We start from the raw sequence: 26,347 nt of genomic DNA, 5'->3' as shown, positions 1-26,347 counted from the left end.
GGGCAGCCGAACGGAAATGGAGGAAAACTAGACTCCCTGCGGACCTGTCATCTTTTCACTCCCTCCTCTCTACATTCTCTTCCTCTGTTTCCGCTGCTAAAGCCACTTTCTACCACTCGAAATTTCAAGCCTCTGCCTCTAACCCTAGGAAGCTCTTTGTCACCTTCTCCTACCTGCTGAATACTCCTCCTCCTCCCCCTCCCTCCCCCCTCTCTGTGGATGAGTTCATCAACCATTTTGAAAAGAAGGATCCTAATTTATTAAGTCAAATTACACCGCTGGTCCTGCTCACACTTCCCTACCGTATGCTTTGACTTCTTTCTCCCCTCTCTCTCCAGATGAAATCTTGCGACTTGTGACGGCCGGCCGCCCAACAACCTGCCCACTTGACCCTATCCCCTCCTCTCTTCTCCAGACCATTTCCGGAGACCTTCTCCCTTACCTCACCTCACTTATCAACTCATCTTTGACCGCTGGCCATGTCCCTTCCGTCTTCAAGAGAGCGAGAGTTGCACCCCTCCTTAAAAAACCTACACTCGATCCCTCCGATGTCAACAACTACAGACCAGTATCCCTTCTTGCTTTTCTCTCCAAAACTCTTGAGCGTGCCGTCTCTATCCAACTCTCCTGATATCTCTCTCAGAATGACCTTCTTGATCCAAACCAGTCAGGTTTCAAGACTGGTCATTCAACTGAGACTGTTCTTCTCTGTGTCACGGAGGCTCTCCGCACTGCTAAAGCTAACTCTCTCTCCTCTGCTCTTATACTTCTAGACCTATTTGCTGCCTTTGATACTGTGAACCATCAGATCCTCCTCTCCACCCTCTCCGAGTTGGGCATCTCCGGCGCTGCTCACTCTTGGATTGCGTCCTACCTGACAGGTCGCTCCTACCAGGTGGCGTGGCGAGAATCTGTCTCCGCACCACGTGCTCTCACCACTGGTGTCCCCCAGGGCTCAGTTCTAGGCCCTCTCCTATTCTCTCTATACACCAAGTCACTTGGCTCTGTCATATCCTCACATGATTTCTCCTATCATTGCTACGCAGACGACACACAATTCATTTTCTCCTTTCCCCCTTCTGATAACCAGGTGGCGAATCGCATCTCTGCATGTCTGGCAGACATATCAGTGTGGATGTCGGATCACCACCTCAAGCTGAACCTCGGCAAGACAGAGCTGCTCTTCCTCCCAGGGAAGGACTGCCCGCTCCATGATCTCGCCATCACGGTTGACAACTCCATTGTGTCCTCCTCCCAGAGTGCAAAGAACCTTGGCGTGACCCTGGATAACACCCTGTCGTTCTCCGCTAACATCAAAGCGGTGACCCGATCCTGCAGGTTCATGCTCTACAACATTCGCAGAGTACGACCCTACCTTTCACAGAAAGCGGCACAGGTCCTAATCCAGGCACTTGTCATCTCCCTTCTGGATAACTGCAACTCGCTGTTGGCTGGGCTCCCTGCCTGTGCCATTAAACCCCTACAACTTATCCAGAACGCTGCAGCCCGTCTGGTGTTCAACCTTCCCAAGTTCTCTCATGTCACCCTGCTCCTCCGCACACTCCACTTGCTTCCAGTTGAGGCTCGCATCTACTACAAGACCATGGTGCTTGCCTACGGAGCTGTGAGGGGAACGGCACCTCCTTACCTTCAGGCTCTGATCAGACCCTACACCCAAACGAGGGCACTACGTTCATCCCCCTCTGGCCTGCTAGCTCCCCTACCTCTACAGAAGCACAGTTCCCGCTCAGCCCAGTCAAAGCTATTCACTGCTCTGGCACCCCAATAGTGGAACAAGCTCCCCCACGACGCCAGGACAGCGGAGTCACTGACCACCTTCCGGAGACACTTGAAACCCTACCTCTTTAAGGAATACCTGGAATAGTATAAAGTAATCCTTCTTCCCCCACCCCCAAAAAAATAAAAATAAAATAAAAATGTGGTTGTCCCACTGGCTATCGTAAGTTGAATGAACCAATTTGTAAGTCGCTCTGGATAAGAGCGTCTGCTAAATGACGTAAATGTAAATGTAATGATCAATAGAAACAGGATGCACCTGAGCTCAATTTCGAGTCCCATAGCAAAGGGTCTGAATACTAATGTAAATAAGGTATTTTTGTTTTTTATTTTTAACAACTTAGCATAAAAAACTGTTATTGAATCAATTTTAGAATAAGGCTGTAACATAACAAAATGTGGAAAAAGTCAAGGGGTCTGAATACTTTCCGAATGCAATGTTTATTATTATGTATTTGTTCTTTTTTTTTGGAGGGGGGGGGGACCCGCAGTCTTTATTGACCCTGTTCTAGGTCAGGATCCGGCCCGCGGTCCGCCAGTTGAGTATGGGGGGTCTAGACCCTACTCTGATGTTCTAGGTCAGGATCCGGCCCGCGGTCCGCCAGTTGAGTATGGGGGGTCTAGACCCTACTCTGATGTTCTAGGTCAGGATCCGGCCCGCGGTCCGCCAGTTGAGTATGGGGGGTCTAGACCCTACTCTGATGTTCTAGGTCAGGATCTGGCCCGCGGTCCGCCAGTTGAGTATGGGGGGTCTAGACCCTACTCTGATGTTCTAGCAACATTCCCTGCAATGCTGCTGGCTCTGAGGCTACACACCCATGGTGTAGTGTTTAGTACACAGATAGGCATAGAGAGGTGGACATAGAGAGAGTTACTAGGACATAGAGAGAGTTACTAGGACATAGAGAGAGTTACTAGGACATAGAGAGAGTTACTAGGGCAAAGAGAGAGTTACTAGGACATAGAGAGAGTTACTAGGGCAAAGAGAGAGTTACTAGGGCAAAGAGAGATTACTAGGGCATTCAAAAGGTCAGATGTCAGAAGGTCAGAGTAGAGATCAGCACTGGACACCAACCACTGGGCAAAGACTTGTTGAATCAACGTTGATTCCATGTCATTTCAACCCCAAAATTGTATGTGATGTCGTTGAATCATCGTGGAAAACTGATTGGATTCGAAAAAAGTCCTCAACGTAAGGGAATTGTGTCTTTTTTTCACTCAACCTTTAACCTAAATTCAATGACATGGTGACATTTTTTGTTGATTTAGACGTTGAACTGATGTCTGTGCCCAGTGGGCAGTATAGAGAGGCCGTTCTATTACAACCCATGTAAACCAGTGGAGTGGCCTGATAATGACTGGTACTGGTCTAAAACCGACAGCTAACTGGCTAGTATCGACCGGAACTGGTTTAGTGAGTCAGTTAGTCAGATAGTGTTTTTTAGGTCAGGATAGATGAACAACGGAATGGAATGTCTCCCTGGAGGTTGTTTCCATGACACCCAGCCTTCCCTCCTCACCCTCCCAGCCTTACCCCCCCTCTCTCGCACACACGCACGCACCAACACACACACCCTCTCCGTCTGGGAGCCTGGCAAACAGAGGCAGACTGTAGAGTTGTGATCTGGTATAAAAACACTCATGGATACATTTGCCTGAAGGGCCCCTTTAATTGGTGGACTGGTTAAGAAGCATGTGAGCATGTGTGTGTGCTTGTGCATTTGTGTGTGTGTGTGCGAGCGTGTGGGCGGATACGTGTGTGTGTGCCGAGTTGTCCCAGCAGTCTCAGCAGGAGTCCTGCTCCAGACATTTACATTCATAATACACTGCATTATGTACACCGCTTGCTGAAACAATAACTAAATTAAGACAAATACACACACATACACACACACACAGCTAGAGGGAGATGATTCAAATGAGGGGCTAAATGGAAACACAGGAAGTCCTTTGTCACACAAACAGAAAAATACTAAATCAAAGGATAAATAATGAGACTAACTGGAGTTTAGCTTATCCTCTCATTCACCTATTATTATTTGACCCTGCTGGTCATCTATGAACGTTTGAACATCTTGAAGAACAATTTGGCCTTAATGGCCATGTACTCTTATAATCGCCACCCGGCACAGCCAGAAGAGGACTGGCCACCCCTCAGAGCCTGGTTCCTCTCTAGGTTTCTTCCTAGGTTTCTGCCTTTCTAGGGAGTTTTTCCTAGCCACGTGCTTCTACATCTGCATTGCTTGCTGTTTGGGGTTTTAGGCTGGGTTTCTGAATAGCACTTTGTGACAACTGCTGATGTATAAAGGGCTTTATAAATACATTTGATTGATCTACTTATTAATTTCCTATTCAGAAAATAAGAGCCTAAAGTAATACAAGTCAATGGTGACATACCGTTGAATGTGTGTGTAGTGTGTGTGTGTGTGTAGTGTGTGTGTGTGTGTAGTGTGTGTGTGTGAGTGTGTAGTGTGTGTAGTGTGTGTGTGTGTGTGTGTGTGTGTGTGTGTGTGTGTATGTAGCATGGCATTATGCCCCATATTCCCATCCCTGGGAGCATTCCGATATGGAATTCTTAATCAGATGGCGGTGGGGTACGCCGTATTAGCAGGGTGTGTATAGTGTGTTGTTACAGGAGTGGGTCGCAGTTCTGGAGCGACCCACTAGGTCTCATCCTCCGACAACCATAGGCAGCTTCTCACTCACAGTCGGGACTAATTATCTGCCTATTGGTTTCACCTGTGGCTATCTGATTCACCTGTGGATTTATGGCCTTACTTCCCTGTGTTCCCTTGCTCAGTTTTCTCTGCTAGTTCCTTTATGTCAAGCAGTACGTATATCAGTGTCTGATCACAAGACGGTAGTACAGGTACTCGAGAAGTGTTCTCCCTGTGTCTTTGTGGTTTTCTGTAAGAGTTAGTATTTCATATTGTTTGCTGTCAGCCTGTTTTTTGGAGACCCATGTGCTCCTCATTTGATTTTGTGAATAGTCCGTTGTTTTGTATCCTGGCTTTTGGGACCACCAGTAAAGATCCTTGTTTCACCATCTCTGCCTACTGCTTCCTGTCTATCCTGCACCGCACCTGGGTCACACCTCACACCAACCCTTACAGTGTGTGTGTGTGTTGGTATGTGTGTGTGTGTGTGGCGTGCGTGAGGAGGGGTGTTAATTAAGTGGTGTGTGTTGTTGCCATGGGGATGGTTAGTAGTTAGCTACATAGACCTCGTTACTCCCTATGGTTACTGTTCTCTCAGCCAATTAACAGCTAGCTAACTAACCCTGCGCTAACTACGCTACGACTAACGGGGGAGGAAGATGAGCACATAGCCCCGCCAGGTACAGACACAACGGACAGACAGACATCCAAAGATTAGAAAGAAGAGAAAAAACCAGGGAATAATTCTTATGAAGGATGGTGGGTTTTGGGTCAGGTTACAGAGGAAACAGAGCACAGACCTTCTTAGCTCCGGTCAGAGCAGCCTTCTGCAGTTTACGGTAACAGTATTTGGCATAGCCGCTGATCGCCACTCCTGGAAGGAATAACACACACACACAGAGGTTAGTCGTCAGATCATACAGTAATGGGTTGTAATTACTGAAGAGAAGTGGACTCAAAACAAAGGTACAGTAAGGAAACAGAAAGAATACACACACACACACACACACACACACACACACACACACACACACACACACGTGTATGGGTGGCACACAGCAGAGTGGTGCTGCTGACACTCAATAGTTCATTACTGGAGGGTAACACTGGTCTAATTCTGGAAAGTTTTTGCGGATATTACTGTAGTATTTACCATACTGTTTTTTGTTTTATTTTCTTTGACATAGAAGTGGGGTCTTTGTGCTTGAGGAAACCTAATGGGCAAATACTAAGAGCACATGCTCCTTAACCTGTAGGTAGGACTGGAGTCTGAACAGATACAGTGGGGAGAACAAGTATTTGATACACTGCCGATTTTGCAGGTTTTCCTACTTATAAACCATGTAGAGGTCTGCAATTTTTTTAAATAGGTACACTTCAACTGTGAGAGACGGAATCTAAAACAAAAATCCAGAAAATCACATTGTATGATTTTTAAGTAATTAATTTGCATGACATAAGTATTTGATACATCAGAAAAGCAGTACTTAATATTTGGTACAGAAACCTTTTGTTTGCAATTACAGAGATCATACGTTTCCTGTAGGTCTTGACCAGGTTTGCACACACTGCAGCAGGGATTTTGGCCCACTCCTCCATACAGACCTTCTCCAGATCCTTCAGGTTTCGGGGCTGTCGCTGGGCAATACAGACTTTCAGCTCCCTCCAAAGATTTTCTATTGGGTTCAGGTCTGGAGACTGGCTAGGCCACTCCAGGACCTTGAGATGCTTCTTACGGAGCCACTCCTTAGTTGCCCTGGCTGTGTGTTTCGGGTCATTGTCATGCTGGAAGACCCAGCCACGACCCATCTTCAATGCTCTTACTGAGGGAAGGAGGTTGTTGGCCAAGAATCTCGCGATACATGGCCCCATCCATCCTCCCCTCAATACGGTGCAGTCGTCCTGTCCCCTTTGCAGAAAAGCATCCCCAAAGAATGATGTTTCCACCTCCATGCTTCACGGTTGGGATGGTGTTCTTGGGGTTGTACTCATCCTTCTTCTTCCTCCAAACACGGCGAGTGGAGTTTAGACCAAAAAGCTATATTTTTGTCTCATCAGACCACATGACCTTCTCCCATTCCTCCTCTGGATCATCCAGATGGTCATTGGCAAACTTCAGACGGGCCTGGACATGCGCTAGCTTGAGCAGGGGGACCTTGCATGCGCTGCAGGATTTTAATCCATGACGGCGTAGTGTGTTACTAATGGTTTTCTTTGAGACTGTGGTCCCAGCTCTCTTCAGGTCATTGACCAGGTCCTGCCGTGTAGTTCTGGGCTGATCCCTCACCTTCCTCATGATCATTGATGCCCCACGAGGTGAGATCTTGCATGGAGCCCCAGACCGAAGGTGATTGACCGTCATCTTGAACTTCTTCCATTTTCTAATAATTGCGCCAACAGTTGTTGCCTTCTCACCAAGCTGCTTGCCTATTGTCCTGTAGCCCATCCCAGCCTTGTGCAGGTCTACAATTGTATCCCTGATGTCCTTACACAGCTCTCTGGTCTTGGCCATTGTGGAGAGGTTGGAGTCTGTTTGATTGAGTGTGTGGACAGGTGTCTTTTATACAGGTAACGAGTTCAAACAGGTGCAGTTAATACAGGTAATGAGTGGAGAACAGGAGGGCTTCTTAAAGAAAAACGAACAGGTCTGTGAGAGCTGGAATTCTTACTGGTTGGTAGGTGATCAAATACTTATGTCATGCAATAAAATGCAAATTAATTACTTAAAAATCATACAATGTGATTTTCTGGATTTTAAAAATTACAGACCTCTACATGCTTTGTAAGTAGGAAAACCTGCAAAATCGGCAGTGTTTCAAATACTTGTTCTCCCCACTGTAGTTCAGAGCTTCTGCTCTTTTCTATAACCTGTAGGGAACACAATATATGGTCTATACTTGGCATGTAGGTTTCTCACTCATGGGTGGCACAAATATGGATATGGAAGACGGGAATGGGTGGAGTATATGCAAATTAAATATTGCAGTATTACTACAGTACAAATGGTAGTATATACTATACTTATTACTGTAGTGTTTTTGCAGACATTACTGTAGTATTTAATATAGTATTCTACAGTATACAACACAATTCTATAGTAAGCACTACACATGACCGAGGGATACTACTGTGTGCATTATAGTATTCTACAGTATACTACAAAATAAAATAGTAAGCACTACACCATTGAGGGATACTACAGTGAGTAGTATAGAATTCTCCAGTATACTACAACATTCTGAAGTAAGCAGTACATGATCAATGGATACTACAGTGTGGAGTATAGTATTCTCCAGTATACTACCAAATTCTATAGTAAGTACTACACATGATCGAGGGATTCTACAGAGTGTAGTATAGTATTCTACAGTATACTACATTTTACTACAGTTTACTACAGAAGACCATATAATTATAAACTAGGTACTATAGTATTCTATAGTAAACTGTAGTATTTTGAAGCTTTAAGAGAAGGATGAGAGGAAGAAAGATGAAGGCAGATACATATATGAAGAGCTTCAATTGAAGTCACAAAGAGAGAGGGGTAGCGACAGAGGAAGAGAGGGGGAGAGACAGAGGAAGAGAGGGGGAGAGACAGAGGAAGAGAGGGGGAGAGACAGAGGAAGAGAGGGGGAGAGAAAGAGGAAGAGAGGGGTAGCGACAGAGGAAGAGAGGGGGAGAGACAGAGGAAGAGAGGGGGAGAGACAGAGGAAGAGAGGGGGAGAGAAAGAGGAAGAGAGGGGTAGCGACAGAGGAAGAGAGGGGGAGAGACAGAGGAAGAGAGGGGGAGAGACAGAGGAAGAGAGGGGTAGCGACAGAGGAAGAGAGGGGTAGCGACAGAGGAAGAGAGGGGGAGAGACAGAGGAAGAGAGGGGTAGCGACAGAGGAAGTGAGGGGGAGAGACAGAGGAAGAGAGGGGGAGAGACAGAGGAAGAGAGGGGGAGAGAAAGAGGAAGAGAGGGGGAGAGACAGAGGAAGAGAGGGGGAGAGACATAGGAAGAGAGGGGGAGAGACAGAGGAAGAGAGGGGGAGAGAAAGAGGAAGAGAGGGGGAGAGACAGAGGAAGAGAGGGGTAGCGACAGAGGAAGAGAGGGGTAGCGACAGAGGAAGAGAGGGGGAGAGACAGAGGAAGAGAGGGGGAGAGACAGAGGAAGAGAGGGGGAGAGACAGAGGAAGAGAGGGGGAGAGACAGAGGAAGAGAGGGGGAGAGACAGAGGAAGAGAGGGGGAGAGACAGAGGAAGAGAGAGGGAGAGACAGAGGAAGAGAGGGGGAGAGACAGAGGAAGAGAGGGGGAGAGACAGAGGAAGAGAGGGGGAGAGAGAGGAGAGAAGGTATATACTGCAAACCGTTCAGTAACTGTCTAATGGGTAGAACTAATGGGTAGAACTAGAGAGAGAATTCAACTGTGGTATGCTGAGGTGAAAGGCTCCAATAACAACCCAATCTGTGGCCAGTCAGCCAAACACACATCACACACACACACACACACACATACACACACACACACACACACACACACACACACACACAGAGCCTAGCAGTTTAGGGAGACGCATATTCTCTAGATAACAGGACTGAGGATGCAGATAACTGACAGTGTGGGAAGTCTAAAGGGGAAAACAGACCCCAACTGACAGCTTGGGAAGTCTAAAGGGGAAAACAGACCCCAACTGACAGCTTGGGAAGTCTGAAGGGGAAAACAGACCATAACTGACAGCTTGGGAAGTCTAAAGGGGAAAACAGACCATAATTGACAGTTTGGGAAGTCTAAATAATAATAATAGGTCATTTAGCAGACGCTCTTATCCAGAGCGACTTACAGGAGCAATTAGGGTTAAGCGCCTTGCTCAAGGGCACATCGACAGATTTTTCACCTAGTCGGCTCGGGGATTAGAACCAGCGACCTTTCGGTTACTGGCACAACGCTCTTAACCACTAAGCTACCTGCCGCCCTAAGGGGAAAACAGACCCTAACTGACAGTTTGGGAAGTCTAAAGGGGAAAACAGACCATAACTGACAGCTTGGGAAGTCTAAAGGGGAAAACAGACCATAACTGACAGCTTGGGAAGTCTAAAAGGGGAAAACAGACCCTAACTGACAGTTTGGGAAGTCTAAAGGGGAAAACAGACCCTAACTGAAAGCTTGGGAAGTCTAAAGGGGAAAACAGACCATAACTGACAGCTTGGGAAGTCTGAAGGGGAAAACAGACCATAACTGACAGCTTGGGAAGTCTGAAGGGGAAAACAGACCATAACTGACAGCTTGGGAAGCCTAAAGGGGAAAACAGACCCTAACTGACAGCTTGGGAAGTCTAAAGGGGAAAACAGACCCTAACTGACAGTTTGGGAAGTCTAAAGGGGAAAACAGACCATAACTGACAGCTTGGGAAGTCTAAAGGGGAAAACAGACCCTAACTGACAGCTTGGGAAGTCTAAAGGGGAAAACAGACTCTAACTGACAGCTTGGGAAGTCTAAAGGGGAAAACAGACCATAACTGACAGCTTGGGAAGCCTAAAGGGGAAGACAGACCATAACTGACAGCTTGGGAAGTCTAAATGGGAAAACAGACCATAACTGACAGCTTGGGAAGCCTAAAGGGGAAAACAGACCATAACTGACAGTTTGGGAAGTCTAAATGAGAAAACAGACCATAACTGACAGCTTGGGAAGTCTAAAGGGGAAAACAGACCATAACTGACAGTTTGGGAAGTCTAAAGGGGAAAACAGACCATAACTGACAGCTTGGGAAGTCTGAAGGGGAAAACAGATCATAACTGACAGCTTGGGAAGTCTAAAGGGGAAAACAGACCATAACTGACAGCTTGGGAAGTCTAAAGGGGAAAACAGACCATAACTGACAGTTTGGGAAGTCTAAAGGAGAAAACAGACCCTAACTGACAGCTTGCAAAGTCTAAAGGGGAAAACAGACCCTAACTGACAGCTTGGGAAGTCTGAAGGGGAAAACAGACCATAACTGACAGCTTGGGAAGTCTGAAGGGGAAAACAGACCATAACTGACAGCTTGGGAAGTCTAAAGGGGAAAACAGACCATAACTGACAGCTTGGGAAGTCTAAAGGGGAAAACAGACCATAACTGACAGCTTGCAAAGTCTAAAGGGGAAAACAGACCCTAACTGACAGCTTGCAAAGTCTAAAGGGGAAAACAGACCCTAACTGACAGCTTGGGAAGTCTGAAGGGGAAAACAGACCCTAACTGACAGCTTGGGAAGTCTGAAGGGGAAAACAGACCCTAACTGACAGCTTGGGAAGTCTGAAGGGGAAAACAGACCATAACTGACAGTTTGGGAAGCCTAAAGGGGAAAACAGACCCTAACTGACAGCTTGGGAAGTCTGAAGGGGAAAACAGACCCTAACTGACAGCTTGGGAAGTCTGAAGGGGAAAACAGACCATAACTGACAGTTTGGGAAGTCTGAAGGGGAAAACAGACCATAACTGACAGCTTGGGAAGTCTAAAGGGGAAAACAGACCATAACTGACAGCTTGGGAAGTCTAAAGGGGAAAACAGACCATAACTGACAGCTTGGGAAGTCTAAAGGGGAAAACAGACCATAACTGACAGTTTGGGAAGTCTAAAGGGAAAAACAGACTGCGCATATGAAAGGTAATTAGCAGCGGGTGGCCATCCTGTATCTGACCACCGAAAATCGGCATTATTTTCGATTCATTTCCTGATGATTCTACATGTTAAATCGCCAACATCGTGGATGCCCAGCTGGTGATCTACTATGAATGGCCAAAGGTTGGGTTGGTCTGTCTGCGCCATTACAAGGCATAGCCACAGCCAGCCAGCCACTACACACATCAAACACTATTTCTCATCCCACCTTTAGTATCGTTGAGGGGGTCCATGTGTCTGTAGATGTATCCCTCCAGGTATGAGTGGAAGCGTGGAGTTGGGGGGAAGAAGGCCAGACACACAGCCATGAGCTCCCAGCCCCTCTCCAGACTATCATAGCGGAAGTTTTCTGTGAGAAGTAGTGGATGGGGTTAGAGTTCATTTGACTTCAGGTTGACTGCGCAACAAGCCTGTGTCTAATTAATTAATCACTTTGTTAATTACATGTACAGTAGTTTACACACTGTTAGTGTTATACAGTGTGTGTGTTCAGGTGTAAAGCTGACCGTGTGAGTGTGTGTGTGTGCGTGCGCACCTGTAGTCTGACGACACAGCTGAATGTAGAGCTCATCACGAAGACCCTGGCTGCTCCAACCGCGCACTGCCACCTGGGGAGAAAAGAGAGGGAAAGGACAGAGTGAAGGAAGAGAAGGAAGAGAAGAGAATTATTAAAAGTCACATATGTTTCCATGATGTGCAGAATTAATAAACTGAAGGTAAATTGAAGCTTAAAAGACATAAATGCATAAAATAACAGAGTGAAAAAGGAGAGAAGTGAGAGATTCAAAGAGAGACATGAACAAGTAGATAGAAGGAGAGAAAGGAGAGAGGGGTAATAAAAGGGTCTATGCAGACCTCCAGGGCGATGTTCAGGAGGCCAGTCTTGGCGCGAAAGAGAGAGAGAAAGACAGAGAGGAAATGAGGGGGGGGGGGGATTATTAAGTCATGTTTATTTCCTTGATGCACAAAATCAGAAACTGAAGATATATTGAAGCTTAAAGCACATAAAATGACACATGGCTGCAGAAGGGGAGACATGGGCTGGGAGACATGGGCTGAGTCCAAAATGGCACCCTTTCCACTTCCAGTGCACTACTTTTGACCAGGGTCCATAAGGGCTCTGGTCCAAAGTAGTGCCCTATATAGAGAATAGGGTGCCATTTGGGACATGACATAAGGATATCAGAGGGTCTGCAGACCTCCAGGGCGACAGTGAGCGGGTCAGTCTTGGCCCGGCGGTCTCCCATATAGGTCTGGATGAGTTTAAAGATCTCCACCGCCTCTCTCTTCACCGCACGGTCTGACGTCACGATCATGGGCTTCTTGATTGGCTCACTGCTCCACGCCAGCATGTTGGCTATGGACACCTTACGCCGGAAAAGACCCTGAGAGAGGGAGGAAGAGGAAGAGGACGGGGGGGGGAGAGGAAGAGAAGGAGGAGGAGAGGGAAGAGGAGGGGGGAGAGGAAGGAGGAGGAGGAGGAGGAGGAGGAGGAGGAGGAGGAGGAGGAGGAGGAGGAGGAGGAGGAGGAAGGAGTGATAGGTGAATATTTTGCTTTAGTTATCCTAGTATGAAAAATGTATGCACTCACTAACTGTACGTCGCTCTGGATAAGAGCGTCTGGTAAATGATTAAAACGTAATGTAAATGTAGATATTATATAAATGTGTTTGTGTGAGACAGTGAGTACTGGGTTTAACGTGAGAGTGTGTCTGTTCCTGTGTACTTTAAATTGTAAAGCGGAGTGTGTGTGTGTGTCTGTTGTGTATCAGTGTGTGTTAAGGTGTAAAGTTAAGTGTGTGTGTGTGTGTTTGTGTGCGTGTGTGTGGGTGTACCTGTGTGTGTTTGTTAAAGTGTTTGGAGGCCCAGTTCTCGATGTCAGTCTCGGAGGATGGCTTCCTCAAGGTGAATTCAGGGAACACTCCACAGCTGGTGCTGGGCATCATGTTCCGAGCATTCCGACTCGCCTCAAACTGAGCACACGCTCCAAGATCCTCTGACTGAGGGAGAGAGGAAGAGACAGAGAGAGAGGGAGGGAGAGAGAAAGAGAGAGAGAGAGAGAAGGAGAGACAGAGAGAGAGGGAGGGAGAGAGAGAGAGAGAGAGAGGAGAGACAGAGAGAGAGGGAGGGAGAGAGAGAGAAAGCGAGAGTAAGGTTGAGAGGGAGAGAGAAAGAGAGAGAAATACAGAAAGACTGTCAAACCAGACTCCTCATTATCCTCGTACAAACATAATTAACAGCGAAAGAGAGAAAAGAGAGAAACAGTAGCAGTAGACAAACACATGACGTGAAAATGGAATGCTGTGAGGAAAGAGAGATTAGAGGACTGTCATATTTTTTCCCTTTTAACGTCTCATTTTTTCTTTCTATCTGTCTGTTCTGAGTTTCAGTAGCACTGTGTTCTCTGTTCTGAGTTTCAGTAGCACTGTGTTCTCTCTGTTCTGAGTTTCAGTAGCACTGTGTTCTCTTTGTTCTGAGTTTCAGTAGCACTGTGTTCTCTCTGTTCTGAGTTCCAGTAGAACTGTGTTCTCTCTGTTCTGAGTTTCAGCAGAACTGTTCTCTCTGTTCTGAGTTTCAGTAGCACTGTGTTCTCTCTGTTCTGAGTTTCAGTAGCACTGTGTTCTCTGTTCTGAGTTTCAGTAGCACTGTGTTCTCTCTGTTCTGAGTTTCAGTAGCACTGTGTTCTCTCTGTTCTGAGTTTCAGTAGCACTGTGTTCTCTCTGTTCTGAGTTTCAGTAGAACTGTGTTCTCTCTGTTCTGAGTTTCAGTAGAACTGTGTTCTCTCTGTTCTGAGTTTCAGTAGCACTGTGTTCTCTCTGTTCTGAGTTTCAGTAGCACTGTTCTCTCTGTTCTGAGTTTCAGTAGAACTGTGTTCTTTCTGTTCTGAGTTTCAGTAGCACTGTGTTCTCTCTGTTCTGAGTTCCAGTAGAACTGTGTTCTCTCTGTTCTGAGTTTCAGCAGAACTGTTCTCTCTGTTCTGAGTTTCAGTAGCACTGTGTTCTCTCTGTTCTGAGTTTCAGTAGCACTGTGTTCTCTCTGTTCTGAGTTTCAGTAGCACTGTGTTCTCTCTGTTCTGAGTTTCAGTAGCACTGTGTTCTCTCTGTTCTGAGTTTCAGTAGCACTGTGTTCTCTCTTTTCTGAGTTTCAGTAGCACTGTGTTCTCTGTTCTGAGTTTTAGTAGCACTGTGTTCTCTCTGTTCTGAGTTTCAGTAGCACTGTGTTCTCTCTGTTCTGAGTTTCAGTAGAACTGTGTTCTCTCTGTTCTGAGTTTCAGTAGCACTGTGTTCTCTCTGTTCTGAGTTTCAGTAGCACTGTTCTCTCTGTTCTGAGTTTCAGTAGAACTGTGTTCTCTCTGTTCTGAGTTTCAGTAGAACTGTGTTCTCCCTGTTCTGAGTTTCAGTAGCACTGTGTTCCTTGGTAAGCACTTTCAGGCCTGCTATTTTCCACTAACTCCCCCATCTCTCCCTCTCCCCAAGTGCCTATTCCCCTCTCTCTCTCTCACCCCCCACCACTCTATCTCTCCCTTCCTCCCTCTTTCTCTCTGATGGTTGTGATGGGGGCAGATTTCTCTTATGTGAGGGCCAAGTTATCGCAATCAGGCACACACAAGTGTGTATGTGTGTGTGGGTGTGTTTGTGTGTGTCTTAAAATGTGATGGTGGATATAATGAGAGAGAGAGAGAGAGAGAGAGAGAGAGAGAGAGAGAGAGAGAGAGAGAGAGAGAGAGAGAGAGAGAGAGATGGAGAGCTAAGAGAAAGGATGGATAATTGAAGGAATGGGAAAGAGAGGGAGGGAGGGCTGCACATATGAAGCAGAATAAATCTGGCTTGTAGTTCCCCCACAGGCTCCAATCCTTCTCTGGCATGGCTCCCATCTCTCTTCACACCTTAAAGCAGACCTGCTGTCACTCTTGTCTCACACATCCAGCAGCACACAGGGAGGTGTGGGAGCATGTGACATGTGTCTCTGTGTGTCTTTGTTTATGGCCTGGTGTGTCAATGCCTTTCTGTGCATGTGTTGGGATGTGTGTGTGCATGGGTGTGTGTACATGCTTGCGTCCAAGTTAGTGTAGGCCTGTCTGGTACAGTGAGTCTAGATCAGTCCTGTATTCTGGTGATCTGTGCCTACATTCTAAGTGATGGTACGTGGCAGTGTGTACGTGTGTGTGTGTGTGTGTGTGTGTGTGGGTTGGTTGGTTCTTCTGTCCTTGTGGGGACTTTTGGTGATTTTAGGTCCCCACAAGGACAGAAGAACCAACCAACCCACACACACACACACATAAAACAAGGAAAGTCGTGGGGACTCTGTAGCTCAATTGGTAGCGCATGGCGCTTGTAACGCCAGGGTAGTGGGTTCAATCCCCGGGACCACCCATACATAAAAATGTATGCACGCATGACTGTAAGTTGCTTTGGATAAAAGCGTCTGCTAAATGGCATATTATATTAGGACAAAGGCTATTTTAAGCTTAGGGGTTAGGTTTAGGGTTACAATAAGGGTTTGGGTTAAGGTTATGGTAAGGATTTGGGTTAAGGTTATGGTAAGGATTAGGTTTAGGGTTAGGGAAAATAGGATTTTTAATTATTATTTTTTTTGGTCCCTACGAGGATAGAAGAACATAACGTGTGTGTGTGTGGCCTATCTGGTACAGAGAGTCCAGGTCAGTCCCTGTCTAAGTGGCAGTAGCAGCAGTATGGATATTACACAGGGGTTGGAACCGGTTCAGAGAACAGAACAAAAAACCGCAAAAAATAATAATAATATTCAAGGAACAGAATCAGAACCGGGAACGAAAGTGATCTATACTGTTCCGGAACAGAACCGTTATTTGAAAAGCATGGGAACCGGTTAATAACGTTATTTTACGCTCTGGTCCCACAAAAAAACACAACAAAGTGCTATGCAAAGCCCGCCGTCTTTCAGTCAGAAACTTCATGCAGTGTCTGGCTGCCAGCTGGAAATCTTTGCCAGTGTGTGTGCATGTAGGCTAACTGCCCCTCCCTCTCCGAAGCATAGCTATAGCCTACTGACGTTACAAGCGTCATTCAAAAGAGGGAGAGCAATTTTTAATTAGAAAAGAATGGATCAACTTTTTCAATGCTAGTTAGGGATACTATAGTTATCACATTTCACATTGGATTTATTAACTACAAAAAGGTAAGACGTGTTTTTAATTATAGTTCCGCTCTGCACACACAAGCTTGTTAGCTAGCTAGCTAGCTCTGGTCCAATGTTAAAACTCTGAAGTTCAAAGACATTCAAAGTTCCTTCATGGAAGCCGCTCCGTAGGCATAATTCTGTGGGCCTAATTCAGATAACGCATGTCATCACAAGATGCCCAGCGCTTCAAACCAAGCTTCCTCCTCCACCCTCTCTCGCTCTCTCCTCACCCGCAAAATTTCAGTTGTATCTCGCCCCCTACACTTATCTTTCCATTTTTAAACAACTCACTGAGCTATAGCTTGCCCGCTCCCTAGCAAGCTGCTCTATCCGCACTGCATAATTGGTGAAGTAATTGAATGTCAAGCTAAATGTAAAAAAATGACGATTTCAGAGGTTTAAAAAGGAACAGAAAGGAATGATATAAACCTGGAGTTTCTTTGGTTCAAACCGGTTCAGAACTTTATTAGAACTTTATTTTACTGGTCAGAACAGTGGAACGGAACGAAAAAATTAATGATTCTGTTCAGAACGAAACGATTGGAAAATAATTTAGGTTTCAACCCCTGGTATTACATAAACCAATCTCAGTCCATTCAAATAATGATCTGATTCTGCACATGATAAAACATTCATGGACCTACGGCAGCTAGGGCGTGTCTCTGTGACAGAGAAGATGAGCTAGAGTTCGCAGTCACACAGTCACACAGTCACACAGTCACACACACACACAGAATATAGAATATAAGAGCTAGAGTCTGCACTGCACTGACAGGCTGTGTGTGTGTGTGTGTGTGTGTGTGTGTGTGTGTGTGTGCGTGTGTGTATACCTGTGAGGGGTGTAGGAAGGGTTCAGGCGAGGCCAGGTTGGTCTGTACAGACAGGCTGTGTGTGTGTGTGTGTGCGTGTGTATACCTGTGAGGGGTGTAGGAAGGGTTCAGGCGAGGCCAGGTTGGTCTGTACAGACAGGCTGTGTGTGTGTGTGTGTGCGTGTGTGTGTGTGTGTGTGTATACCTGTGAGGGGTGTAGGAAGGGTTCAGGCGAGGCCAGGTTGGTCTGTACAGACAGGCTGTGTGTGTGTGTGTGTGTGTGTGTATACCTGTGAGGGGTGTAGGAAGGGTTCAGGCGAGGCCAGGTTGGTCTGTACAGACAGGCTGTGTGTGTGTGTGTGTGCGTGTGTGTATACCTGTGAGGGGTGTAGGAAGGGTTCAGGCGAGGCCAGGTTGGTCTGTACAGACAGGCTGTGTGTGTGTGTGTGTGTGTGTGTATACCTGTGAGGGGTGTAGGAAGGGTTCAGGCGAGGCCAGGTTGGTCTGTACAGACAGGCTCTTCTCCAGCAGTGCCTGAGGGAAGCCCAGTCTGTCGAAGGTGCTGCGTTTCCAGTGGTAATGCCCGTGGTGCCCGTCGCTCTGTGCTAACACCTCGTCCTCGCTAAACGCCCTCACCACTGGGCCTGGCAAAGGCAGGGGCACCGCCCCATCGCTCTCGTACCCGTCTTTAGAGCCCCCTCCCTGGTTAGAGCCCCCGGCCGAGCCCCCTTCCCCCGGGGCTGAGTCCCAACTGCTCCTCTGTTTCATCACCTGCTGGGCCTCCCACGCCAGCCTGGACTGGTTCAACACCGCCTCCGACAGGGTCCCCGACATCGGCCCCTCCTCCCAGTCCGCCCCAACACCACCACCCCCTCCACACCTCCCCAGCTCCTGGGGCAGGGAAGGTTTCCGGGTCTTGCGTTTGCGGTTCCCCCCGGGCGAGAAGCCCCCTCCTCCTGTAGACCCAGAGAGGGAGAGGGAGTGGTGCTGACTGGAGCTCCAGGACATTGAGTCCTCATAGAGCAACCTCTGGCCTCCGCCCTCGCCCCCCTCCCCGCCCCCGTAGTCCAGCAGCAGCCGGGGGTCCCGGATCAGACTCTGGCTGTGTTGGAGGGTGTAGGAGCCTCCGTAGGAGCCCCCATACCCCCCCATGGAGGAGGGGGTGGCCGTGGAGGTCCCATAGCGAAGGAGCCGGTCAGCTGTCTTAAAACGTGGGCTGGAGGAGGACTGTTGGAGGAGGAAGAAGAAGAAGATTACTTTATTGTCTAATGTACACAAATGTCCAACTGGTGCCAGCAACTCTCCAGTTACCGTCCTACTGTCAGACATGGGATTCAAGCCGGCAACCCGCCGGTGGCTGGCCCACTTCTCTAACCTCTAGAATACCTACCTGTTCCACGTAGACCAGCTGTTTGACATACTCCTTCCCTGCAGGGCTGTACTCCAGACTCTGGGTCTTCTCTGGACACTTCTGTTTGGTCAGCACCAGCTGGCCGTAGGGGGAGTGGCTCAGTTTGGGAGAGTGGTAGAGGGGCGTCCCCGAGGAGGGCTTTCCCCGTGCCGGAGACTTCCCTGTGCCATACAGCAAGGAGGAGTCAGAGCCCAGGTGGTGCATCACGTCCGTGGGCGGTTCCTCGTAGATGGGCGGGGGCTGGTACTAGAATAATAAAAAACAATTAGTATCCCAAAAAAGTGTAGAAACTGCATACAGAAAAGACAGGCGGAAATCAAATCCTAGTGCAATTAAAATCAATCATAAGACCAAACAAAACAAGACAGATCACATAGGGATACTGGGAAAGACACAAAGAGGCAAGTAAAACAGAGTCAATCACAGAGCATACCATAGGCTAGCTGAAAGAGGTGTGTTTTTAGATGTTTTATGAATGTGTTTCTGTAACTATGTTGGAGTGTCGTACCTCCGAGGGGGGCTCCTCGTAGAGGGGGGGTTCGTAGGCGTAGCGTGGGGAGGGGGGCTGTGAGTCGGCCGAGGGGCGGCGGTGTGTCCCGGTACCTCCGCCCCCTAGCTCCGCCCGTTTCAGGAAGGGCGACTGGCGGCGGTCGACGTAGAGGATTGGAGAGCCGTCGGGGCCGCTGTCAGGGGGTGCCGATCCTCCAGAGGAACGGCGGATACGGGAGGCGGTGCCGGTGCCAGGTGCGGGGACGGGGGTGAGGGTAGGGGGGTCGCAGGGGGAGTAACCGTTCCCCTGGTGAGAGAGGAAGCTGGGTTCTCTGTCTGTCACCTTGATCAGCATCCTCTCCTTGGTACCTGTGTTCCATCTGAATGGAGAGGTCCTGAGGTGGAGGGGGGGGCAGAGAAAGGTAGAGTGAGAGAGAGAGAGAGAGAGAGAGAGAGAGAGAGAGAGAGAGAGAGAGAGAGAGAGAGAGAGAGTTAATTATTATATTTGGCACAGGGGACAAAGGAGCTGTCAGGTGTGATTCTGTTCAGTTACTGATGTGTGGTGTGCAAAGTAAATCCCGACAAAGTTTGAACACAGACACACACAATGATGCAGTGCAACACAGCATAGCATTTCAACTTTCCCATAGATTAGTTAGTGGTTGGAACAAAACTGAACAGTCAGAGACAGGAGTGAAACCCCTAGCCTGGTCCCAACTCCTGTGGTGTGACAATGACCATAGGAGTTGGCAAGTCAGCACAAACAGATATGGGATCAGGGTGTGAAGCCACTGTTCTACACAGTTGACCTGGTGCTGCTGTCAGTCACACAGCAGACATCACAGCAATGTCCGGACCTGCTGCTCAGGAGACAGGTACAACTGGACCCTGGCAGGAAAGCTACACCTAAACCTAATCATGGCATTCTCATAAAGTATTGTTGTATTCTTATGGGATTGTTTTAATGCAATATATTAACTGTGTATCACAATACTGAATGTTTTTCAATAAACACCCAACAACAGAGAGAAACTGTGAGAGAAATATAAATGATGAGTTTTAGGAGAGAGGGGGAGAGAGATAGAGATGGAGCGAGGGAAGGAGAAAGGCAGAGAAAGAGAGAGAGAAAGAGGTGTGAAATCGATTGTAGCACTGGCCACCCTCAGCTTCCATAGTTACTGGGGTGGCCAATGAGCGTGTGTGTGTGTGTTGAGGGGGTAGGAGGAAGGATTACAGGGTTGTGTATGTTGGGTTAGACCACACTGTGCTAGGGAGCCATTAGATACAAAACCACCTCTCCTCTTCTTTTTCCCCTCGCTCCCTCTCTCCACATCTCCTCTAACATATCTTGTTCTCCCTCCTGGCCTCTCTGTCACTCCCTTGCCTGTCTTCTCTCCTTCCATCCAGCTCTTTAAATCTCTACCTCTCTCTCTCTCTCTCCCTAAAAACTCAGTACAAAGTGAACATTGATCCTCCTTTCCCTAGCCATAAATGATTCATATCCATTTGACCTTCAAATAAATGTACACCCTGCATTCCACTGCTGCCTTGTCTCTAAAGCTAGGCAGGGTTGGTCCTGGTTGGTCCTGGTTGGTCCTGGTTGGTCCCTGGATGGGAGACCAGATGCTGCTGGAAGTGGTGTTGGAGGGCCAGTAGGAGGCACTCTTCCCTCTGGTCTAAGGCAATCCCAATGCCCCAGAGCAGTGAACGGGACATTGCCCTGCGTAGGGTGGGATGTAAAACAGATGGCCTGACTCTCTGTGGTCATAAGACATCCCATTGGCACTTATTGTAACCTCGGTGTCATGGCTAAATTCCCAACCTGGCCCCATTCCATCATGACCACCTAATCATCCCCCTCATTCCTAATTGGCATATCTCACTGCTATAGCTGATGTGTGGTGAGCATTCTGGCACAAAAATGGTTGCCGTGCATCACCCAGGTGGGTGCCACACATTGGTGGTTGATGAGGTGAGTTTCCCCCTACTTTGTAAAGTGCTTTCAGTCCCTCAGTTGGTAGAAAAGTGCTATATCAATGAATTATCTTCCACTCTGAATCTCTCCCTCCACACTGGGGGGGGGGGGGGGGGGGGGGGTGCTGTGAGAGTTATTTAAGTTACTCTTCAAAGAGGTAGTGTTTCAGATGTTTTTAAAGATGGGCAGGGACTCCGCTGTCCTGACTTTAGGGGGAAGCTGGTTCCACCATTGGGGAGCCAGGACAGAGAAGAGCTTGGACTGGGCTGAGTGGGAGCTGCCCTCCCATTGGGGTGCCAGGACAGAGAAGAGCTTGGACTGGGCTGAGTGGGAGCTGCCCTCCCGTAGGGGAGCCAGGACAGAGAAGAGCTTGGACTGGGCTGTGGGAGCTGCCCTCCCATTGGGGTGCCAGGACAGAGAAGAGCTTGGACTGGGCTGTGGGAGCTGCCCTCCCATTGGGGTGCCAGGACAGAGAAGAGCTTGGACTGGGCTGTGGGAGCTGCCCTCCCATTGGGGTGTCAGGACAGAGAAGAGCTTGGACTGGGCTGAGTGGGAGCTGCCCTCCCGTAGGGGTGGGTGGGCCAAGAGACCAGAGGTGGCGGAATGGAATGCTCGGGTTGGGATATAGGATTTGAGCATAGCCTGAGGGTAAGGAGGGGCAGTTCCCCTTGCTGCTCCGTAGGCAAGCACCAGGGTCTTGAAGATGATGTGGAGTGTGCGGAGGAGTGGGGTGACATGGGAGAACTTAGGAAGGTTGAACACCAGGTGTATTGACTACGCGTGGCTTTAGCCACTGCAACCATTTAATTAACTCAATCAATGTGATCAACCAACCTGTCACCAACCAACTCTTACAATGATGTCAAATCAAAGGGGAATTTGGAGCGCCAGCATCCTTTGATGGACATTAGACACATATACTGTATGAGCACAAACCCAGCAGGAGTCGGAGAAGAGAGTGTGTGATGTGTATGTGTGTGTTCAGGTGAGGGCAGGTAGGTTGAGCTGACAGCTGCAGTCTGTCACTTCTCTGGTTCTGAAGCTCAACTCCAGATGGCTGTGAGATCTGGCCTCCCCCACATACATTATGGATCTGACACATGCGCGCACACACACACACACACACACACACACACACACACACACACACACACACACACACACACATAGGCTTAGTGTATACAATGCATTATGGATCTGTTCATCAATATGCTGGACCTTCAGGTAGTTAGACTCAACTCAACTCTGCTGAATTTCAACTCCACAGCACTGCAGAAAAACTCCTCTCTGCCACTCAGTTCCCAACCTCCTTTGTCTGTCCCTAACTCCCTAATGGTGACACTATAACAGTTTTTGCATAGACAGTCTTACAGACAAATGTACTAACATCCAGAGGTCATTGGGTGATTTCTGAGAGGGGATGGAGGAGGATGATGCCAACCCCCTTCTGTGTGGTTCAATAAAGAGAATGCTTTATATTTAGGATGACGGCAATGCATTGGTACACACACACACACACACACCAGGATTTCCGTTAGGAAAATGTGGCGGCGGACATTTGACCGGCAGCATTTTTATTTAACGGACATTTCAGAAAATGACCGGACCCATATGCATTGGGTGCGTAACCTGATTAGGGCATCCACCCACAGTGCTCAGAATAACAGAAATCCCATTTAGATTATGGCTATTCGTCTTAACAGAACATGCAACTCGAGGATGCAACGGCGTGCATCCTTCTTACCGAATTCCAATGTGCACTTTGAAGATGTTATCTTCTTTTCTGTGTTTAATAGGCCACGGAGTTGGGGCGCATAGGCTAGTTACTGTGCTTTGATTGATGACCGAACAGCAAGTGTTGACTAGTTTATAAAAGGTGTTGAATGTACTGAATAAAGTCCATCTCCTATATCCCGTTGCTATTCATAAAACATACAACATAATTATTTGTCCATGGTTATAAAAGCTAACCATGATACTAGTCATGATACTTAATAATATTATGCCATTTAGCAGACGCTTTTATCCAAAGCGACTTACAGTCATGCGTGCATACATTTTTGTGTATGGGTGGTCTGGGGATCGAACCCACTACCTTGGCGTTACAAGCGCCGTGCTCTACCAGCTGAGCTACAGAGGACCACTACTTATATGGTATTATTAAAGATATTGATATAGGCCTACTGATTTGATTAAAGTGTCGACAATGGAGTAGTCAACTGCTGCTTCTGTGTAGCAAAGCCCATGTTTAAAACCTGTTTCATTATTCAATCATACCTGTAGGTCTATTCATGGGAGCCTGACTTTGTATAAAAGTGGGGGTGCCCAATCTGGCGGGGGTTTGGGGGTCCTCCCCATGAAAGTCTTTGCATTTTAAAACAATTTTCCTGCAATTCTATATTGTTTCTCAACAGGGAATCCATGTTTACTTGACAGAACACAATATTTTGCCACAATATATTTTATTAAAAGTGTACACTATACTAGTTTTTCTGACTAGATTACTATTCTTCCGACTTCCCTCAAAGTTCCACACACAGTGATTGATTGACAGGTCTGAAACCATACCAACTCTGTAACTCAGAAACATCCTGCCCCCTCCCCTGACGATCCCAACCACAGTGATTGATTGACAGGCCAAACTGTTAAAGGGATAGTTCACCCAAATTACAAAATTAAACTTTGGTTTCCTTACCCCAAGTGTCCACAGCAGCATAGCCAACAAAATACATAATTTGAAGAACAAACATCATTGTGGGCATTCATATCTTGCGGGAAAACTGCAAATATTACATTTTAGTCATTTAGCAGATGCTCTTATCCACTCAATCTACTCAATCCCACAACTAATTTGACCAAATCTGGGAGGTAAAGTCGTTCAATTATTCAATAATGTAGCTGTGTATTTTGGATGGAATCAAAGCATTAGAATGTACCAGAGGCCACCAAAATAGAGCTTGTTCTGCAATTTTTTCGGAGCCTGCCCCCATTGACCCCCCCCAGCCAGGAACTCCCTGGCTGGCTACTTTATCTAGGCTACTCCCATGGCTACTCCATGTAGTTATGGAAAACACTGCAAACCAGTCATTTCTTTAATGTCCTGGAATCACAAAAACCCTAGAGCACAACTAGTACTGAACCACACACTGCCCAAATAATAAATAATAATAATATGCCATTTAGCAGACGCTTTTATCCAAAGCGACTTACAGTCATGTGTGCATACATTTTTTTAACGTATGGGTGGTCCCGGGGATCGAACCCACAACCCTGGCGTTACAAGCGCCATACTCTACCAATTGAGTTACAGAGGACCACATCACTAACATGAGCTACAGAGGCCCAACATCACTAACATTATTAATGAACTCTGAAAACCACCCAATACCACTGAACACTACCTCTCTGAGCGGACATACTGACTGAAAATATGTGTGTGAGAGTGTGTGTGTGTGTGTGTGTATGTGTGAGAGAGGAGAGCTGGATTGTCAGCTCTGGCAGGGACAGGAGCAGAGAACACATTTACAGGACACTGTGACCCTGGCCAAGCAATTCCACCAATCACAGAAGACTGCAGCAGATTACAGCTAATGAGCAAAAGACAGACTCGTTAGAGAGAGAGAGAGAACGATGGAGAGAGAGGGAGAGGGAGAGAGAGGGAGGGGGAGAGACAGAGAGAGAGGGAGAGATGGAGGGCGAGATTGCGGGAGGGAGGGGGGAGGGAGGGGGGAGAGAGGAGGAGAGAGAGAGAGATAGAGAGGGAGGAAGAGAGAGAGGAGGAGAGAGAGGGAGATGGAGGGAGATAGAGAGGGAGCGAGAGAGAAACAGAGAGAGAGAGATGGGAAAAGAGAGTCAGAGAACCTACAGGATTTGTGGTTGTGGTCATGGTTCTGTATAAGACTTAGATACCTGTCTACCGCCTCCCTGTGGTCGAGTTAAGAGTTAGGATTGTGGTCGGGTCATGGTCAGGGGAAGTGTAGTGTATGTAGTAACCTGTCTGCCTCCCCTTTTCTCCTGTTTCTCCGACGCGGTCAGTTCCTGGTCCAGTGTTCATGTTTAGGGTTAGTGTTGTGGTAGTGTTAGGGTTAGGGTTGTGGTCAGTGTAGTGTAGTGTGTACAGTTACCTGTCTGCCTCCTCTCTGTTCCCCTGTTTCTCCGACGCGGTCAGTTCCTGGTCCAGTGTTCATGTTTAGGGTTAGTGTTGTGGTAGTGTTAGGGTTAGGGTTGTGGTCAGTGTAGTGTAGTGTGTACAGTTACCTGTCTGCCTCCTCTCTGTTCCCCTGTTTCTCCGATGCGGTCAGTTCCTGGTCCAGTGAAGACGAGGTGCTCCCCTCTCTACTGACCGCACTGCTTCTCCCCGGGCTGTTATCAGCTGACGTCCTCCCCCCTCTGTCTCCTCCTGTTCCTCCCCCTCCCGGGCAGGGCACATCCGTGTGCTGCTTCAGCGTCTGTAACTTGGCGAGTGGGATGATGTCACAGGCCTGTGGGCGGTGCCAGACAGTGCGTTGCGTGGAAGCGTTGTAGTAGTAGAAGCGGGAGGTGTTGGGGTCGAACAGCTCCCACCACTGGTTGTCCCCCGTCCTCTTAATACGTACCCCCTGCGGGGGGTCCCACACACACTCTCCGGTGAGGAGGTTGGCATACATGCGTTCCCGCGTGCGCGGCTCTATGATCTCCACCCATTCCAACCTGCAGAGGGGAACAGGGGGGGGGGGTTAGTGGAGGTGTTGCCATGGTGATGTGGAGCACTAAAAGCGAGGCAGGGCAGCTGTCCTTTAGATCCAAGCCATGTGGTTCAGAGCACCTGGTAGGTCATGAGTCATGATCGAGGTCAGAAGAAGATTTGAGATTATAAAAACAGGATGTGGATAGAAATGATAACCAGGAAAGTTACTGATAACACGACCTGACAACGAGGGTACAATGTTACAGTACAGCAAATAATAGACAAGAGATGAATACTACTGTACTATGGCATCATGACATGATATAGGCCCAGGAGGTGTTACAGACAGTGTAAAGCATAGAGATCCTATTAAATTACTCTTCCAATTCCTAATTATATGGTGTAAAGCTTATATGAGCCTCTTTGCAGACATGACGTTGGCTTCAGCATTTGAGCTTCTCTGCAGCTGTGAGTCTGCCTCTTCCTCTCCTCTCCTGTGGAGGCCAGCTGCATGGGTCAGATGTGACAACAACCTGCATTATCCAGGCCACACCACATAACACACAGACAACCTGCTAATGGACCTGGGCTGGGCACTGCCAAGGGCTGCTCACGGTGTCTGGGTGTGTGTGTATTTCTCAAATACAAAGACACAAACCTTCTCTCTCACACCTTCTCTCTCTCCCTCTCTTGTCCTTTCACCCCCCCACCCCCCTCTCCCTCTCTCAGTCTCTGTCAGACAT

The 26,347-nt window shown here is 47.8% G+C and overlaps 1 protein-coding gene across 1 annotated transcript in view; it reads right to left on the bottom strand.

Moving 5' to 3' along the window:
* Window positions 1–26,117, bottom strand: part of LOC311131071 (rho GTPase-activating protein 39-like) — a gene marked incomplete at both ends in the record, with an annotated part of 37,292 nt that extends 11,175 nt beyond the window's left edge. Inside the window, 11 exons of the mRNA XM_084163887.1 lie at window positions 5,255–5,328; window positions 11,303–11,443; window positions 11,630–11,702; window positions 11,950–11,976; window positions 12,294–12,479; window positions 12,930–13,094; window positions 17,526–18,290; window positions 18,454–18,720; window positions 18,983–19,358; window positions 25,196–25,627; window positions 26,041–26,117. Coding sequence (XP_084020013.1) covers window positions 5,255–5,328; window positions 11,303–11,443; window positions 11,630–11,702; window positions 11,950–11,976; window positions 12,294–12,479; window positions 12,930–13,094; window positions 17,526–18,290; window positions 18,454–18,720; window positions 18,983–19,358; window positions 25,196–25,627; window positions 26,041–26,117 — 2,583 coding nt within the window. The remainder of the gene's footprint in view (window positions 1–5,254; window positions 5,329–11,302; window positions 11,444–11,629; window positions 11,703–11,949; window positions 11,977–12,293; window positions 12,480–12,929; window positions 13,095–17,525; window positions 18,291–18,453; window positions 18,721–18,982; window positions 19,359–25,195; window positions 25,628–26,040) is intronic.
* Window positions 26,118–26,347: the final 230 nt, after the last annotated feature.

This window comes from Coregonus lavaretus (assembly GCF_964263955.1).
Source record: "Coregonus lavaretus genome assembly, chromosome: 6".
NCBI classification, from domain to species: Eukaryota; Metazoa; Chordata; class Actinopteri; order Salmoniformes; family Salmonidae; genus Coregonus; species Coregonus lavaretus.
Note: the sequence above shows the minus strand (reverse complement) of the source record. Positions and strands in the feature narration are given on the sequence as shown.